This window comes from Nothoprocta perdicaria, unplaced genomic scaffold (assembly GCF_003342845.1).
Source record: "Nothoprocta perdicaria isolate Ctin4 unplaced genomic scaffold, notPer1 scaffold_14, whole genome shotgun sequence".
Lineage (NCBI taxonomy): Eukaryota > Metazoa > Chordata > Aves > Tinamiformes > Tinamidae > Nothoprocta > Nothoprocta perdicaria.
The window spans coordinates 2,504,987-2,522,647 of record NW_020454538.1 but is presented as its reverse complement, the minus strand read 5'-3'; the positions used below and the strand labels follow the sequence as shown (position 1 = coordinate 2,522,647).

The 17,661-nt window shown below is 38.2% G+C and overlaps 1 protein-coding gene across 1 annotated transcript; it reads right to left on the bottom strand.

The window, feature by feature from the left end:
• Positions 1–2,145: 2,145 nt before the first annotated feature.
• On the bottom strand, positions 2,146–17,067 carry TACC3 (transforming acidic coiled-coil containing protein 3). Its single transcript, XM_026034173.1, has 15 exons — positions 16,887–17,067; positions 16,592–16,737; positions 13,229–14,317; positions 11,959–12,058; positions 11,273–11,465; positions 10,263–10,309; positions 9,437–9,570; positions 9,235–9,346; positions 8,410–8,562; positions 6,540–6,616; positions 6,412–6,455; positions 5,271–5,431; positions 3,914–4,020; positions 3,577–3,697; positions 2,146–2,313 (listed from the first exon to the last, which is right to left on the bottom strand). Exons 1-15 carry the CDS (start codon positions 17,064–17,066, stop codon positions 2,248–2,250), a joined length of 2,730 nt encoding a protein of 909 aa, XP_025889958.1. The 5' UTR covers position 17,067; the 3' UTR covers positions 2,146–2,247.
• Positions 17,068–17,661: the final 594 nt, after the last annotated feature.

Sequence of the window (17,661 nt, the reverse complement as noted above, 5' to 3'; positions counted from 1 at the left end):
TCTAGTTCAATGCTTCTACTCAAGCAGGGTCACCTACAACAGGTTGCACAAAATCAAATCCAGGTGGGCTTTGACTGTCTCCACAGATGGAAACTCTTCAACCTCCCTGCACAACCTGCTCTAGTGCAGTCACCCTCACAGTGAAGAAGCTCTTCTGAAACACCACCTGTATTTCCGTTTGTGCCTGTTGTCCCTGGCTCTGTCACTGGACACCAGTGAAGTCCGGCCCCATACTCCTGACACTTTCCCTTAAGAGACGAAGGGGGATTCTTTTGTAGGGGACTCCCTAGCACCCGAGGAAAGAAAAATAATCGTTAAACTAGGGAAGATGACATTTACACTGTATTTCCCAACTACCAATTGCAAAACATTAAGATCTTGCAGGGGGCATGAGTATTTATTCAGATGGAAATGCAGGCTGCACCTGCACTGTAAAAAGCTTCTTTCTGAGCTATTTTAAAAAGCAAGGCCAAAAGGAATCAAGCACAGCAGGAAGAGCCTCTGGCAAGCAGAACAGCCATCCAAGCTGAAGGCTGGCTCAGGTCTTGATGCTAAGCTTGGGACCTCACACATTCACAAATTCCTTACTCATCCACGTTAGCATCCAGACAGTTGCAGTGATCTCCATTCAGGTATTGGCCTTCAAATACCATCAGTTATCTTGTGAGCACTGATACAACCAGCAAACAGCAGAGCCTAGGACAGATTTCACATGGCATTGGTCAGATTACGTTAGGAATATGTTAGATTATCTTCTCACCTCTTACTATTGTACAGTTCCTACTATGTGATATCAACTGCACCAGGTTCCATTCTTGATAACAAGCTTGATCATAGGCCAAATGGAAGTTGTCAGGAGTACCATAGCATCTGTATCCAATATATTAGCCTTACTCACCCAGACCTTCCTCTGCATCCGCCTCCATCACCACAGTGGGGGCTGTAATGTTTGCAAGGGCTTTGCGTTCAAGCAACAGGATAAACACAAGCTGAATTAAGGCTCCTCTCCTCTCTGCAGCTGGCAGCTCTTCTCCACTTGCCCAGCAGGATGTCAGAGCAGAGGCTGCCTGCACAGGTAGCCAGTATGAAGCCACAGGGCAGGTCACCTCAAGGACCAGAGGGAAGATGCCAGGACTCCCTTATTCTGCAGTCTCTGCAATCGCTTGAGGACACGGAAAAAAGGAGATACGTGACATAAATAGAACAGTGGACATAATGACAGGAGACCTTCTCCTCAACTCCAACAAAATCAATGAATTATTATAATTCAGGGTAAGCTTGAGATGGCTAAACTTATATAGTGATAATAAACTTACTGGTTTATATCACTGTTTTGGCATTTTCAACTAGAACCTTCATCAGAACAAACAGTCTTATTACCATCAAGTGCAAGCAGCACACAGTGGGACAAGATCCATCTCTGCAATGTGCTGAAACAAAGCCCAATCCATTGGTCAGTATTTCAAAGAGCAGCAGCTACATCTTATGGAAAGATGTAGTATTGCAAGTTCATTCCTAATGTGAGAGTTTAATTTAACTCTTTAGCTTATAAGGGTCCTAGCTCAGCACCCTTTACCCAGAGCAACAAGCCTATCTGGATCATAACATCCATTATTTTTATTTCTCCTGTGGCAAGAAATGAAGTCTCTCACTTGTGACCACATCACCCTGCAAAATACCGCCTTGGGAAGCACCTGCCACTTGAAATCAATACAGCAGCAAGCTTTTTATGCTCAGTCTGCGTTTACTCTCTGCTGTTGTCTGCAGCTTTCCTAAGCCTTAAACATAATTTAATTGCTGTACCATATAAACCAAACTGAGTCTGTTGCTACTGTTTTCATCCAGACACTTGCAGGATAGCACAGAGCTTAAGCCAGCGTACCATGAATTTGGAGTCTTAGTTAACTGTAGACCTGGTCTGAACTCTAAAATCTTCATTCTAGATGCAGTAGCCAATATACCTGCTACTAACAGGTAACTAGCTACCTAAAGAGTAGACCTTGAGTTGCTAAGAATGGTTACTCACTTTTCTTCCTACCCTGGAAGATATATGTACCAGAAAAGGCAGTTTGAATATTTATGAATTTATCAGTAAATTGGTGCTCCATAAAAAAAACATAGCCAATAACATACAAGAGAAGTGCAAATCAAGAGTTTTATTTTTTCCATATTCATAATTAAAAAGTGAGTGAACATACAGGACAGGAATTCGGAGAGACTAGACATATATACAAGACAGTTCAGCTATTAGATTTTTTCCATCTTCAAAATCAAGTCATCACAGATTTTTGTTAGCTCGTCATTTTCTTTAGTCTGTGAAGAATAAAAAAACAGTTAACTAAGGTATGCTTAAACTATAACACAATTGAGTTACACATTGTCATGTTTACCAACACATGGCAGTGTTGATAACACAGTGGCAGAAAGTCTATTTACATGCTGACAAATTTACTTCAAAAGGCAGTCTAATTTCAGAAGGTTATGAGTTATCTGCCAAGCCTACTGAGGGCAAGTCAGAATTTGCTCTATTGTCTTTTTACTTCTGCTGCAGACTTTCCCCATTATCTGAGATCAGCAATCTTGGGAAATACGAATTAAAAGCCCTTTTGTTAGAAGCTCTCATTTTCAAGAGAAGAGCAATCATGTAGATTTTAGTATTCATGAAAACTTGCGGAAAAAAAATCCCCTTTACCTCCTTTAATGGTCAACCATTTTAATAAAAAGTTCTTAACATATAAGAACATACAGTACTTATATGTTGCTGTATTTACAACAGAAGCAAAGCTAGTTCTATGTTAATTGGTTCTTCTCATCTCACTATATGAAGACCTATTATTTATTCAGCTACACAAATCCCAGCGTTTAGCCTGGAGATGCAACACAGAAATGGGACTTTCTTCACAAATGCAGAAATGTTTCAGTATTAGCTACTTTAAGTCTTCAATGCTGGTAAAAATAACTATGATGCAATATAAAACTAGCCGCAGGCATTTTCCAACATGATAATTTAAAACCCTTAAAGATTATTTCCCCCTTTAAAAGGTTCTATCAAATCAAACTGATCTGCCTCTCCAAAGCAGTCTAAAACTTCATCTATGCAATAGAAAACACTGCAATCAAATATCTGTACTAATAGCTTGAAAAATACTGAAAGTTCAGCCAAAACAAGAAAATTTATAAGCCATTAGTACTAATACAAATTTTATGTTTAGCAACAAACTGAATGAGCTAGTTATTCTAAATTCATTCTCAAATTCTACCCTTTAAGATGCTTAAGTTATATCACTATTGCATTCAGCAGTTCAGATAGCTTTCAGAAAATACCCAATTCAACTGCTTCCGACCCCTATATAGTAATAAATCTTTTGCCCACACAGATTTGTATATATAGGTGACTTAAGGCACAACTGCAATATGTCTGGAGTGTCAATGCCTGTTTCCCAAAGTCTTCCAGGACAGCACACAGCAAAAACAGTATAGCTAGTTAGCACAGCTATTTCCAACACTTGTAAAAGACACTTTCTTAAACTAGCTCAGGTAGTACTTTAGAGAGTCATCGTTGCCACTTGGACTAACCTTTTGCTCTAGAGTCCTTTCTAAGGATTGGATCCTCATTTGTTCTTTGCGGAGACTGGCTTGTAGCGCTGCAGTCTCTGACTTGGCTCTGCTCCGGACCTGGGCAATTTCTTCATTCGCTCTGAATTGAAGCGAGACAGTGTTTAAGGGCCATCAGACAGCACAGCAGAACTGTTAACATCAGATACAAGTTCCTGCACGTGAAGGTTAAGCCCCAAATTAAAGGTGTTTTAAGTCACGCAAACTTTGGCACTAATGAAAGAAATTCTGCAGCAGCTCTAAGTGGGCAAATTAAGTATTTCACTCCCTATATTCCACTTCTTGATGTGCTACTTACTGATGCAGCTTTTCTTCAGCATGTGCTTTTAGTGCCTGGTATCTCTGCTCTTCCTTCTTGATTCTGGCCAAGTAGTCTTCAGCACACTTCTTCAGAGCCTCTTCATTCTATCCCAAGAGGAAGAAGCTTAGTTAGCTTTTTTATAGAAGAGTAGCCAAGCATTTGAGAATGTTGATTTATGGCCACATGTCTGCAAAGATAAGGTGAACAAATCTCCCCATTTTCCAGAAAAGTTATTTGAGTGCAGAGTTGCATTATTCATTTGAGTAATAGCGACAGTTGTCAACACTCAGAGGGAGGGAAGCTGTTCTCCATCTCCCTCATTTTGCAAATGAGGTCCTCTACTCCACAACCTGAACATACTATCTAGCACAAAGTATCTGGTAAAGAAAAAAGGCCCTGGGTCCTTGCTAATTATCACTTATCTGTTTTTATTCTTTCAATCAACTTCATCTTAATTTAATTCAACATTATATAGCACCAAAGCTACCAACATCATTATACCTTATCTTACGAGCTATTACAGCAAACTGGAACAGCTTGAAAAAAGTGCTGAGACGCTCCACTAACTCCAGATACTGGATTCAGTAACTCACTGTCTCCAGATAGTACTTGAGATCTATGATAAAGTGAAAGCTTCTACGTTCATGATGGAAAGCAGGAATGGACATGAAATGAAGAAAATGCCTCACAAGTTTCTGCAAGACTAACATATTAATGACATGACAGAAAATTCCTGTTCCCAAAGCCTGGACTACCATGAATCTTAAGTAAGAGACTAAAGAATAATTTCAGGAGAACACATCTGAAGGCCATCTTCTTCATGATGACTATACAACTTTTACTCACTTTATACATAGGGAAATTCGAGCAGCAGCTTCACTCCCCCCGCCTCCAGAAATAGTTGTAGATGTTTTAGAACAAAGACCCATCTTGACTAGTTTTTTTTTTTTTTTTTTAAGCTAAAGAACATCCCATCCAACAAAGCATGTGTTTCACCCTGTAGTAGCAAAACCTCTTAAGCATCCATCAAGAATGCAGGGACTCATGCTACTACCATGCAAGAGTTGCTACATTTGAGTTAGTCTCCATGACTAACTAAGTGATGCCCTGATGTATCCAGAAGCAGCATCTCATTCTTTAGTCTGAGGAGACTTGGGCTTCTAAAAAATATCATCATACTTTAAGACAAAATGTACTTGTTTATTATTATTATAAAAACTGTAACCTGGTGCCCTGTTTTACATGTAGTGCCTACAGTAACTAGAGATTGCTCTAGGAAAAAAACCTCCAACTCCTAGCCTTCTTTAAGCCTCCTTTATCTTGAAAGGTTATCATCTACATTATAGCATCTTACTTTGCGATAACCTTCTAGCACTTCCTTCTGCTTTTCGAATCGTTTGAACAGTTCAGAAAAAGATTTCTCCATAGAGTTCAGATCTGAAATAACTTGTTGCTTCTCTTCCACCATCCTCTGCATTTCTTTTTTTGAAAGTTCCTTCTGCTTGTGAGCATCCTCTAAGAAAGAGCAGGGAAACAGGGTTATAGTCTTATATTAGTTGCTGCATTGGCATAGAACAAGAAAAAAAAGCATAATATGGACACTTAACAATAAACTGATGGTGTAAAAGTCAAATAAAAGGCTTCATAGTTTAGCCTCTCCTCCCAAGGAATATTGTACCTTTGGTATTAGGTTAAGAAATTATATTCTGCTGCATACATTATGCTGTTTATTTACTGCATTTACCTCTTCTAACTCCAGAGGTCATTAAGGCCTGTGCTCATAAGGAGCTTGCCTAAATACACAGTTCTACTTTAAAAGGCTTCTCTTCTAGTTCTACTGCAATGCAGTCAAAATACTGCACTTGAGTTTACCATAACAGAAGCCTCAGAAGTTGTGATAGAAACAAGGCACCTCAGACAATATTTACATGTTTTTCATTTCAAGGATACATAGTAGCTGCAAGATCCAGAAGAAACTGGGATAACGAGCTAAACCAGCACAACAAACCCCTTCAGATCAAGTTTTTGCTAGTACACTTGAACTCTGTTCTCCATTTGCTAACTTTTCAAAAAAGTCTGTCAACTTTTTTCTTGCTTATCAGGGCTCCTTAAAGAGCCATATTTAAACAAGACATAGATTCAGCAAATTCAACTTTCAGCTAGGAAAAACAAAGCTATCTAACTTTCCAGGATCTCCATAATGTTTAAGTCACACATCCAACTGAAGCAAAGAGCAAATCTATCCAGGCAGAACTCCTATTGACATCAAAGGAGAGTATGTTCTTTCCTAACTTAAGAAGTCATTATTACCTACCAAGGTATAATCATTAAACATTATCACGTCAATTTGAATATAAAATTGATGTATTGTCAGCAGCCATACACACACCCCATCAGTGCTTAAAATGCTAATGCCATTGAGAGCATGGCGTTCAGTTAGCATTGTTATGCTTCATATGTCCCACTCAAAACTACTACGTAAATATGAAACTTACCCATCATTTGTGTTATTGTACCCTCAAACTCAGCAACTATTTTTCTGAAATAAAACAAACAAAATATGTTGAATATAAGTTAGAAAATAGTTAAAGAAACAGACGTACAAATCAAGGCACATGCTTACCCCATTTCTTTGTACTCCATGTGAAGCTTTTCATACTTCTTTTGCCATTCTAGAGCCTCCAATTGCTTCTCTTGAACCTTAGGGAAGGAGGGGAAAGCAAAGTGCTGTTTTTTTTCAGAAGTAGTGATATATGCTCAATATCATAACAGCCTGAAAGGTAACTTATGTATACCTAGAATTTACTATGGGGAATTTTTATTTATTTAAAGACTATTTGATTTGTAGTAAGTATAGCCAAGATCTTCAGCTACTACATCTCTTGACACAGTCTAATTTTTTGGTCAAGCTTCAGTTTGAAACCATTTTTATGCAACATTCAACCCTCCTCCATCATGTTTTTAAATTTAAAACCATTTCATCTTGAGAAATATCTATACCTATATTACAACTGAATTAAAACAAAGCTCATAGTAACAGTATTACATACTATAACCAAAAAAGCATCTTGGCCTTAAACAACAGGAAATTCAGTTTTGTCCTGGGTGTTTGTTTCTAAAACTATGTTGATAGTCAATTTTGTAGCCCAGAAAGCCACCTAGTGACAAAGAAGCCCAAATATACACAAAACCACCTGGAAGCTTAAGTAAGAAGATAAAAGCACCAATTACTTCTTGTTTTCCCTCGAGGCTGCACAGTATATTGTAGTTCAGAGAGCTCTGCTATGACTTTTAGTAGTGTTGATAGTTAACTTATTTTTAAGTTAAAGAATTATTTAATAATATTTTTTAAAAACTTTAAACTTATTATGAAACAAAGCACAAATATTAAAATGGAGGTCAAATCTAAAATCTGACAAGAGCAAAACCATGTGAAGAAAGACACAAAGTAAACCTTTCATTTGCTAAGTTGGCTGAAATAATTCAACAGATCCTTAAAAAGGCAAGTTTTTATAACTTACATATAGCCACATGAGAAAGAGGCTCCCCTCAAATAGTTTCACAAAAAAAAAACCTAAGGTCATCTTAAATTCAGGCTGCCATCATCCTTTTGGATTAATAGAGCATATCGAGCTAGAGTCATCCAGTCACGCCTGTCTTACTGCAATTACTGTTTAAAATGGTTCTTTGAAATCAGAGCATCAACTTGTAAGATATTAGAAGCTTTACTCCCTGTTATGTAAGTTCTTGTTTTTGCTCAGTGCACTGAGATAGGCTTCCTGGCAAAGCTGCACCCTTTTCTTTTTTCAAGCACTTCAGAAAATCCAAGGTAAAAATTTCTTCCCAAGTGACAGAAAAAACAGTTCTGCAAAACTTCCATTTCTAGAAGAGCTGGCACCTTTGTGCTATAAAGGAAGAGTTGTAAAGCAGCAAACATCCATAAGCATCTTCCTAAAGGGTACTGGGCACCCTTTGACTGCCATATCCTTGTCAGTCACTTTAAATGCTTCTTCAGCACAGGAAGTGATTCGATTAACTTTAGGAAGACTAGCTATAAGTGCTCCTTTTACATTACGTGCTATTGCTAAATTTCATTATGGTTTTTTTGATTATATAAAGTAGTCACCAGATTTTTGGAATGATGAAACTTGGTTTTTTGCATCTGAAAAAAGCAAGGCTCAAAAAGTAAGGCTCAGGAAGAGATTTCTTCTAGTGATATAGAAGTGACAGAAGAAATCCCACTGACTCCTTTCTTCTTCCTTTACTTACATTTCTTTACTCCAGTATTCCAGACTTCATTTTTTCTTCTAAGTTAGCAGCTGGATGGGCATGTTGTCCTCTCCATTTATCCCACGCCTCCCCATTCCACATCCAGAAAGTGACACCATACCCCTTCACTGAATTGCCCTTAGAGCTTCATCTTGCTTCAATGATAGTTATTACAGTTATCGCAACTTTTAGAGGAAAGTTTTGCTTTGGAAGGATCACCATACCTCTTTTTTAACCAGTTCAACAGCTGCATCCATGTCTTTTTGACTATACTTTAGCACATCTATAATAGCATCCACTGCAGTGTTTGTGGAAGTAGCAAAAGACAACGGTGAAACATCACCAGTCAGAGAGTCTGGAATGAGGGGACCTGTATCCTGCAAGGAAAGAAAAATTTGGGAGTTTTAACAGATTGATTTCAATACCATTGATTATCTACACATAAACTATCCCAATAATTCAACATATTTAATTTCAGAAACCTCTAACCTACCTCCTTGCAGGTATTTTGTAGGACTAGTATGTAATTATTTTTGAGATGATAAACTCCTCTCTCAGTTATGATGAGAAGAGCAGATGACATCACACCGTGACCCTCAGCAAATCAAACATCAGTTTGGGATAAACTGCTGGGTAGATCTACTCCTAAGCAATGTCACATCAGCAAACGTCATCTTGGGCTGCACAGCAGTGTTTTAAAGTAGTGCTTTTCATTCCAGCACTGCAATTATAGTACAAGTTTATCTTATTTTTGTAGCTTCAGCTGCACAAAAGGTCATGCAAGTAAAGCATTCTTTAGAACAGCTTAAATTCTTAGAGAACGCTACTAGTTCTCACAGAATATGCAAGGACATGAAGTCCATTAAAAAGTTTAACTTTGATATCACTGGTATCCAACCTTACTTTTAAGATGAGGATTTAAATAAGCCTTTTAAAGTATTTTGTTATTCATGTAAGTTTTGCATGGCAAGTCTTGAGTCCAGAACTCTACCTGTTCCCTTCTCCCAAAATATCCAGAAAAAATTTGGTATAATTTCAGGTATTCTTACAGAAGTTGTAAATGTTCCCAGAAGATCTAATCCTTTTGGCTTTTCTTCATTTTCAAGACTCACTCCAGGCTTTTCAGCTTCCTCAAGCAGTCTGCTTAAGTCAGCAGCAGAACTGAAAATGAACAAAAAGAACCATTTGTGCTCAAGCGCCGTCTTTCTTTGTAAGGCTACGTAGCAGAGTTTAGATCAAATAAATACCTACCCACAGTGAGGTGGAGCAGTCATAACACTCATATTTGCCTCAACAGTACCAGAAATCTGTTTCCTGGGACTGTCTCTCAACAGAGGGTCGAACTTCAAATACAGCGACTGTTTCCTCAAAGCTGATTCTTTGAACTGAGAAGAAAACACAAAAACTAGCAGATTTGTTGCTTTGTAGCCTAACACTAACATACACAACTCTCTGGAGGGAGGGCGAGTCTGTTCTTCTGTGGCCAGGGTATTGTTCTCCAGAGAAAAATTATATAACAGAACTTGGTGCCCAAAAGCTTAAGGCCTTATGTAACACCAAGTCAAAGTTAACAGTAAGACAAACACGGTGGGACTAAAACCAAAAACATAGCAATTAACTGCATATTCACACTAAAACAGGTGACTCCTACTCAGGCTTACAGGAAGAGAAAGAATAAAGGTGTATTATTTTAAACACAATTCCCAATTTTGAGACAGACTTCCTGAAGTCTTCTATATAGAAATCTGCCAAAAATATTTCTTCAAAACAGTGATCCTGCACTTCCAAAGCATTACATTCTCCTTGCTTTGGCAAGCAGACACACCATTTCATCCATCTCCATTTCCCTACCAAAGATGCCTACCAAAGGCATCTTTGAAAACCAAAGATACAGTCTCTGACTCTTTGCAGAAGGGCTTGAAACTACATCCCTCCCTAGCTTTATAGATGCTTCTCTGAAGCAGAAGATTTTTATGGTCAAGTTCAAAACCAAATTATTTCCTAAGAGTATCTTAGGCTTGACAGTGACTTTTTTCTTTTCCCTTATGATAACAAGACATTTCAGTATCATACTTACTGATGAAGAACCAAACTGTTCCAGATAGTCTATGCCCATTCCTAGAACTAGAAAAAAAAATTACACATAAGATATGCAGTATTGTCATATTATCTTTACAGCGAAGCATCTAAAGATAGAAAGATACATATGGGTAAAAAGCAGGTAAATCCCTCTTCTCATCAGCTTTAGTTTTTCATTTGCCAAGAGTTTTATACTTCAAAAAAATCAAAAGACAAAGTATTCTAAGGCATATCAACTTTTAGCCTCCATTCACCCCCTCCAAATGCATATTTAACTCATAGAGGAACACATACTTGAAGAAATTCTGTTGTTCTAAAGTGGCAAAAACACCCAGATATTCTACTTTATATAGTGCCCCACAAAAAGGCTAGGACTACTAGTCTGACCATTAAAGTTAGTATCCAGCTCACAGCTGTGATCACACAAGTTTTGTGGCTGTTTCTCAGTGTTGGTTCCACTCAAGTACTCCGTAACGCACTGCAAAGCAGCCAAGTTGTGCACTCGCCCTTCCACATAGTGCTCCTAAAAGGAATAACTCATCCAGGAGGTCCAAAAATCTTGGCTATGCAATAAACTTTCAAGGTACACATGCAAGTGCAGAAAAAACACACATGCTAAAATAAGCAATCAGCATTCAAGCAGTGCTGAGGGACTTCAGCAAGCTACAGAACTCAAATACAGGCAGTCAGGTGGCTCTCAGTTTAGCAAGTACTTAACACTAGAAGCGATTTTGAGAACAGAACATGTTTTCAGCACAAAAACCTGTGACTAAGGCTCCAAAAACAATTTATATGACAGAATAAAATTCATCCTCTCAGGCAGCAAGTTGTTGCCGTTCGTCTCCTACTGGAATTTAGTATAATCCAAAGATGGTTAGAAATCATATATATAAATAGCAAAAGGGGATGATTAAAAGCAAAAAAACATCAATTGCTAATATTAGAGAAACAAATATTTTTGAGAAGTTATTTTAATCTTTCCAAGTCTGTCTGAAAGACTGCTCTTACCTTCTGCTGATGGTCTGAACTCCTCTTCAGGCTCAGTGCTAGCTGTCTGGTCATCTGCTATTGTCTTAGTTCTGTGGGAACCAAGTTTAATTTCTTCTGTAGGCATTGGACTTTTTCCACTGTCAGGGGAAACTAGCCTATCTTGAGACGCTTCATTTGCTGGAGACAATTTAGAGGGACTCTTTTTCTTCTCCTGTAGAAGAAAAGCCAAAGCTTTGGATTGTTAATATAACACTTTACTTGTATTATGAAAAATATATTTTCAGTATCATAACAATGATCAAATTGGTTTGTCAAACTAGCTGGGCAGCTAATATAAACCTCAAAAGTTCACAGGTACAGAAAATAAGCAGTACTAGCAAGGCGTTGTTTAAGAGGGCTCACATTAGGCAGGAGTCACTCCAAGTCTACACCCTTAGGTTTGTCTTTATATACAACTGTGATCAAAAAGAAATCCTATGTACCAAGCTACCAATTTTGCTACCTCTGATGTTACCTTTAAAGGTACCAGACTTCTTCTTTTAAAGAAGTCTGTGCATTGTTTACATTCAGTCTTAAGCTGGTGAAGATCCTTAAAAAAAAATTCTTATGCAGAATATAAAACAAGGGATATAATGGTGAAGTCAAGAATAACTTTGCTCCATTAAACAACTGTCCAGGGAATCATTATCTTTTCTACACATTACCATGGCTAGTTGTCCTAGAAGTTCAGCTTCTGTTTGAGCTCCTAGCATATCTTTTTGAATTGCTGGCTCGTCCTCTTCCACGCTCTGTTTACCAGTTTCTCTAAAAAAAAAAAAGAGTATCAACAAATCCAAGTCAGTTATATCATTCTGAATTATTTGCAAGATATATTGAAACACTGAATAAAATAAGCTTATTTAAGAGCTTCTACTACATTCCAGAAGGCTTCAAGGGTGGAGAAGCAAATTCACTTTCTTCCCTGATAATACTAAGAGACAAAGTTCATTAGAAGCAGAGCTACCAAGGAAGCAAATAAAGTCACAGCAGTGTCACAGAAGAGTCTTACAGTTGGCTTAACCTTGACTTATTTCCAACTGTAAAGCCCAAGTTATTATTAAGAGGGTCACTTTGTTTAAAAAGAATTAGGATTTACAAGGCAGCCTGCTTCTCTTTCCACCACAATAAAGTAGCATGACAACTGGTGTAAATCTTCATTAAAATTCCAGTGCTTTATTTATTGATGACAGTAATTTTGACCCAGCAAAGTTACAAGTAGCTGATCAGGGAGTAAGCAAGCAGACCCTCCCCTTCTGCCAAATCTCATGAAAGGCAACTTCAAGCAAGCACCTGCCTATAGTACTGCAAAAAGCTGCCAACAACTTAATACTTTATTTTCTAGGAATTTAAAATACAGTTTCTCACTTGAGAGTGGAAGATGATTTGGTGCCGAAAAAAGGCAACAATTATGGCAAGCAGTTTTTATACTGGAAATAGCATTCAGATCCCAAGCTCAGCAAGTACCTAGCCTTGCTTCAATCCACGCTTAATTCTACACTGTAAATATGGCATATAACTGTCTAGTCCCTCTTCATGATGCATAAAACATAACTGTGCCAATTAAGTCTCCAGTCACATCTCAACACACAGTTCTTTGGAAAGAGTAGCAGCTACCTGATTCTCCACATTCTACTCAAGATTTTGGCAGAGTGAGAATAAAGAACCATTTGAACCATATTATCACTCTTCCCATGCAAGTCTGCTCCCTTCCTTGAGATTTAAGAATAACTTTTGCCCAGAACCATTTCCAGATGGTTTCCCAAAAAAAATCTTTGGCATCACAACCCCTTATGCTAGAGACCCCAGAGTGCATCCTAAGTCCACCCATCTACCCAAGGCAGAAATTCAAAGAGTTAGAATCCATTTAAGAAAAATAAACTATTTTCACAAAAGAATTCAATGCACTTCTAAATTCAGTTCTGTAGATTTACTTACAGATTTTCAGTATCTTTTTCCTCAAGAACTTCACAGGTACTTGGTGTGTTATCCTGCTCCATTGAAAGAGACTCCCTTCTTAAGGGGGTACCATCCTGCTCCTCTTGCAGATGAGATTTTTGAGCGGTAGGTTTAGGACACTTGGGTGAGCTGGAAATTTTAGAGCCTCCTCCAAATGGATTGAAATTTGGATCATCAAGTTTGTCCCAGTCAAACTTATAAGATGCCTTGGGAATAGGAACGTCTTCTTCCACATTACTTAGATTTTTCACTTCAGTATTCTCTGGTTTTGTTTTGGCAGTAGGAATCTTTTTAGAAGGTGGCTTAATTCCAGGTCTTTTACCTAGTTTCTTAGGAGGTGGTTTTCTAGCAGTGGTATTATCAAAGTCAAATTCCAGTTTTACTGGTCCAGCCTTGGTGATACCAGGTTGTTCTGCAGATTCCTCCTTGGAGCTAACAGGCTTCTCTGTACGTTTTGACTCTTCTGTGGAGGCTTTTTCTGCTACAGAAACATTCTGAAGCTTCAGTTCCCCAGTTTTAGAAGAATCAGTTGCATCAGAACTACTAGGGTCTGATTTGTCAGACAGTTGTACAGAACGTTTAGGTGCTTCTGTTGATCCCACAGAGTCATCAGTGTGGCTTACTACATTGGAAAAAGATTTCACATCCTGCACAGAGTCACTGATTGTTTGCTTAGGAGTCTGCCTGTGTTTGTTAGCCTCCTCCAACTCTGTCAAAACAGATTTTCCAGATAAAAGTATGTTTGCCTCTGCGCTGGAGCTCTCTGTACTTGCTGTAGTGGAAGGAAAAGAAATCGCATCATCCAGGGGAAGAGAATTCCTACTTTTTTCAGGAACTCTCCCAGAACTGCTGGATATAGGAGACTTTTGTAGATTTCCAGGAGAATTCTGCAGCTGCATTGAACTCTGAAAAGGATTGATGTCATCCAAGTTATCAAAGTCAATGCTGTAGGAACCTCGGCTCTTCACTGGCATCTCATCATCAGGGTAAGAAGCAGCGCTGATCTTCTCCGGCATTTGTGTATTTGACTCTCTATGACTATCTTCAGCTTCAGCTTTTTGAGCACTTCTGCATTGAAAGAATCAAAATATACATGACATAGCTATTATTTCAGATATAATTTCAAAACACTTTAAAAAAAGATCAACCTCACAAGTAGCTTTATATGCTCTAAAGCAGTCTTAATTTTTCATGTAGTATGGAGACTAAGAGAAAGAAAAACAACAACAAACCTAGAAACAAACAAACAAAAAACCCCACAGCAAACAGACATCTGACCAACCTGCAATTAGGAGATGCTATACATGAAATACAGGTGAAAAGTTCTTAGAAGTAACTGAGTATTAAGCTATCCATTTGACACAGCCAGGTTCTCTTATTCTAGTCGCTGCTATGACAGCTCTGCTCACTACAGCTGAAAAAGCCATTTTCATTTCACTGAATAAACATGTTCTACTCAGGAAGAGTTAATCTGCTCAGACACAGACACACTAGTAGTGCATCTTCATGGTGATTTGACTGAGTCACGACTAACTCATAAGACTAGGCTCAAACTAGGATCATGACTCACTTCCCCCATTTTGTCCAATCTTTTTGTCTGGACATTCTGGACAATTTTGCATGTCAAAGCCCACAGCAGCATTCCATAAATGAGGTCCTGCCAGAACAAAACCTGGACTTTAGGTATTCTCAACTCTATAGAGCAACAAAGCTGAAGAGCAAAGCAATTTACAAGAAAATACTATCTCTAGAAAGTTCTACAGAAAGAGAGAAAAAAAAAAGTAAGATTCTAGCAGAAGAAACAAGTAAAAGTTTGTATACTCACTACTGCTGGGTACTCTACAAGATAACTCTCCACATTATTTCCCCAAGCTTAACTTTTTTGAGTCTCATCCTCAGACTACAGAGAGTTAAGCCATTACTTCCTGAAACAGGATTTCCTCCCACTGTTTTGTCCCTGTGCAAAGAAACTATCTGTGCGCCACTCATATCTGCTATAGTGCAGAACATGATTAGAAGCTGCTCATTAAAAATAGTACTTTGATAAACCTGAAAGCAAAGGCTGGAGATAAAGGTCAGGAAGCTCTTCTCACCCGCCTGAGTGCCTCTTCCCTGCAACAGTTCAGCCCCAGACTTGTCTAACTTGCCAGGCTCCTCCCATTTTTTTTTTTCCAGTATTTAACCAAATAAGTGCCAGTCAAGAGCAAGCTATTGACTTAAAGGACATTTCTCTCCAAAGAAAAAGTTCAGTAACATGCAGTGTTTAATTTTAAAATATAGATTTGTTTTTATCAAGAAAAGGATATACACAAGCAATGTCTTGGCACGGTTATGTCCCTAATTAAAAACAATAGATGGCAGCGCTTTTAACTCAAGTGAGCCATGTATTACATCTTCATTCATCCATGCAAACATAATTGCATCTATGGCTCAAACTTAAGTCATTTAAGAATTGCAGCGGCTTGCTCAAGAGTACTTTGTTAAGCTACAGTATATATGCAAGTTAACTTCGGAAATGAATCCAACCTCTTAAGGGGCACTGAGAAATTAAGGACTGATCATTCACCATTTCCATCTTACTCTCCCTTCCCAAATGGAAAGAAAGAGAGCTAAATAAAAAAAAAATAGGAAGTTTTAAAACAAACAAAAGAACATCTTGCTCCACAGAAGGGGAAGTAAGAAACTGGGAGCTATTAAATAATATCACTGTATTATTACTATGCTATTATAACAGTATCTTCAGTGAAGCAGCAGTCACAAAACCCTAAATTGTAACACTGCAGACTGTGCTCTTCTCTAGGCAGCTGTCGCGGGCCACACTGGAACTCAAGACTCCTAGACTACAGATGCATAAACTAGTTGCAACATGGGATTGATTAACATTAGATTCAGGTTGCTTTAAAAAAAAATAACCAAAAAAACCCAAACTCAGCATTTACTGACTCAAGATTCAAGCCAACTCTTCAGAACATATCTTAAGAATAAAGAGATAAAATAGTACTTCACATTCAAAAAGGAAGTTTGAAGACTTGTCATATGAGCTTCAGATAGTTACATAGTCTCACAGGAAAAAAGTCATGGTAAGAAACAGCTTTGTTTTCTCTGTCAAATGCTCTTACAGGACTAGAAACAGAGCTCAGTAACCAATACTGCAAGTGTCATGATCTCTCAAGCCTTTAATGTTGGAAAAAAAGTTTGTGCATCAGGTTCAACACTAATTTTAATACTCTTATGGAGTTTACATAGTCATAAATTCACATTAAAAAGAAAAGTTTATAATGAGGGAGCATTAACTTGAGTATATCCTGTATTGTTAAGACTGCTAGCAAGGATGTTACTTACTCAACATTGTCAAGGGCAGATAAAAGATCATCCTCTGCAGCATCCCTGCAATCATCCAGCGTAAAAGTAGTCTCAAGCTTGCCTGCCATGGCTGGACTTAAGATTTTTCGAGTCTGAGGATCTCTTAGAGGCGTTTGAAAGGTCACCTTGGGGGCAAGGGGGAGGAAGAAGATGAAAAAAAGGGAAGAATATGAACAAAGCTGTATTTTCAAGTTTCAAATAGCATACGCATTGAGTTCAGCACCACAGATCACAGAAGGAAGGAAGAATATAATCAATTCAAAAGCAAGTTTACCTTCATCGCTTTTGCCACACTTTTTAGTGGCAGGTTTTCTTTCTGCGAGAGGCGCAGGATGGACTGCCTCCCTGTAGGTTCCGGTGGTGCAAAGCAAAAGCCAGTGTCTTCCGCTGTTAGATCATCACTGATGTTTTCACAGTTTTCTCCATTTTCTGCATTTAAAATCTGCAGACTCATTCTAGGATATCAACACATGCAACATCGCACCGTCAGTAGGAGGGTGTGACCGGCCAGATGCATGTTCAGATAATCAAACACACTCTAAGCTGGGTGCTTACTAGCCAAGATAGATTAACAGCTGCAAAGAGAGAGTATTAAAAATCCAGATACGAAAATGTAACTCACACCACCCTGCAGGCATCCAAACAGAACATTTTTACAGGCACTTTTCTTTCAATACATGGCTAAAAGGTTGTTGCTGATATTATACATTCTGCATAGACATACAAGAGTACTAATTAAGCTGCTAATCCTTTAAAAGGAGCTGTATCATTTAGTGTTTTCTTCATTCCCAACTCCTTCAGGTGAATCGGGCTACTAAGGTACAGTCAGGTCTCCTGTAGTTGGGCATCTCTAACAAAACTATAGCCTTTGTAAGGGGCAAATCACCATAATTTTTTCTATTTATTCATACGGCTTTATTACCGCATCATACACCAGTAAATAGCAAGACAAATGTTAAGGTGTATTTAGGAGGAGTTTTGAACAAAATTATTCAATTTTTCTCTGCACTTTCCGCACACAGACTTTATGCAAAGGCTCATGCTCATAT

Bases quoted from the DNA above. Each gene is read 5' to 3' on its own strand.
- TACC3 (XM_026034173.1), bottom strand. From the start codon at position 17,066: ATGAGTCTGCAGATTTTAAATGCAGAAAATGGAGAAAACTGTGAAAAC. The intron at 16,738-16,886 runs GTAAACTTGCTT...CTTGCCCCCAAG, and splicing joins GTGTGGCAAAAGCGATGAAG to GTGACCTTTCAAACGCCTCT. The intron at 9,571-10,262 runs GTAAGTATGATA...TTTTCTTCTCAG, and splicing joins AACAGTTTGGTTCTTCATCA to TTCAAAGAATCAGCTTTGAG.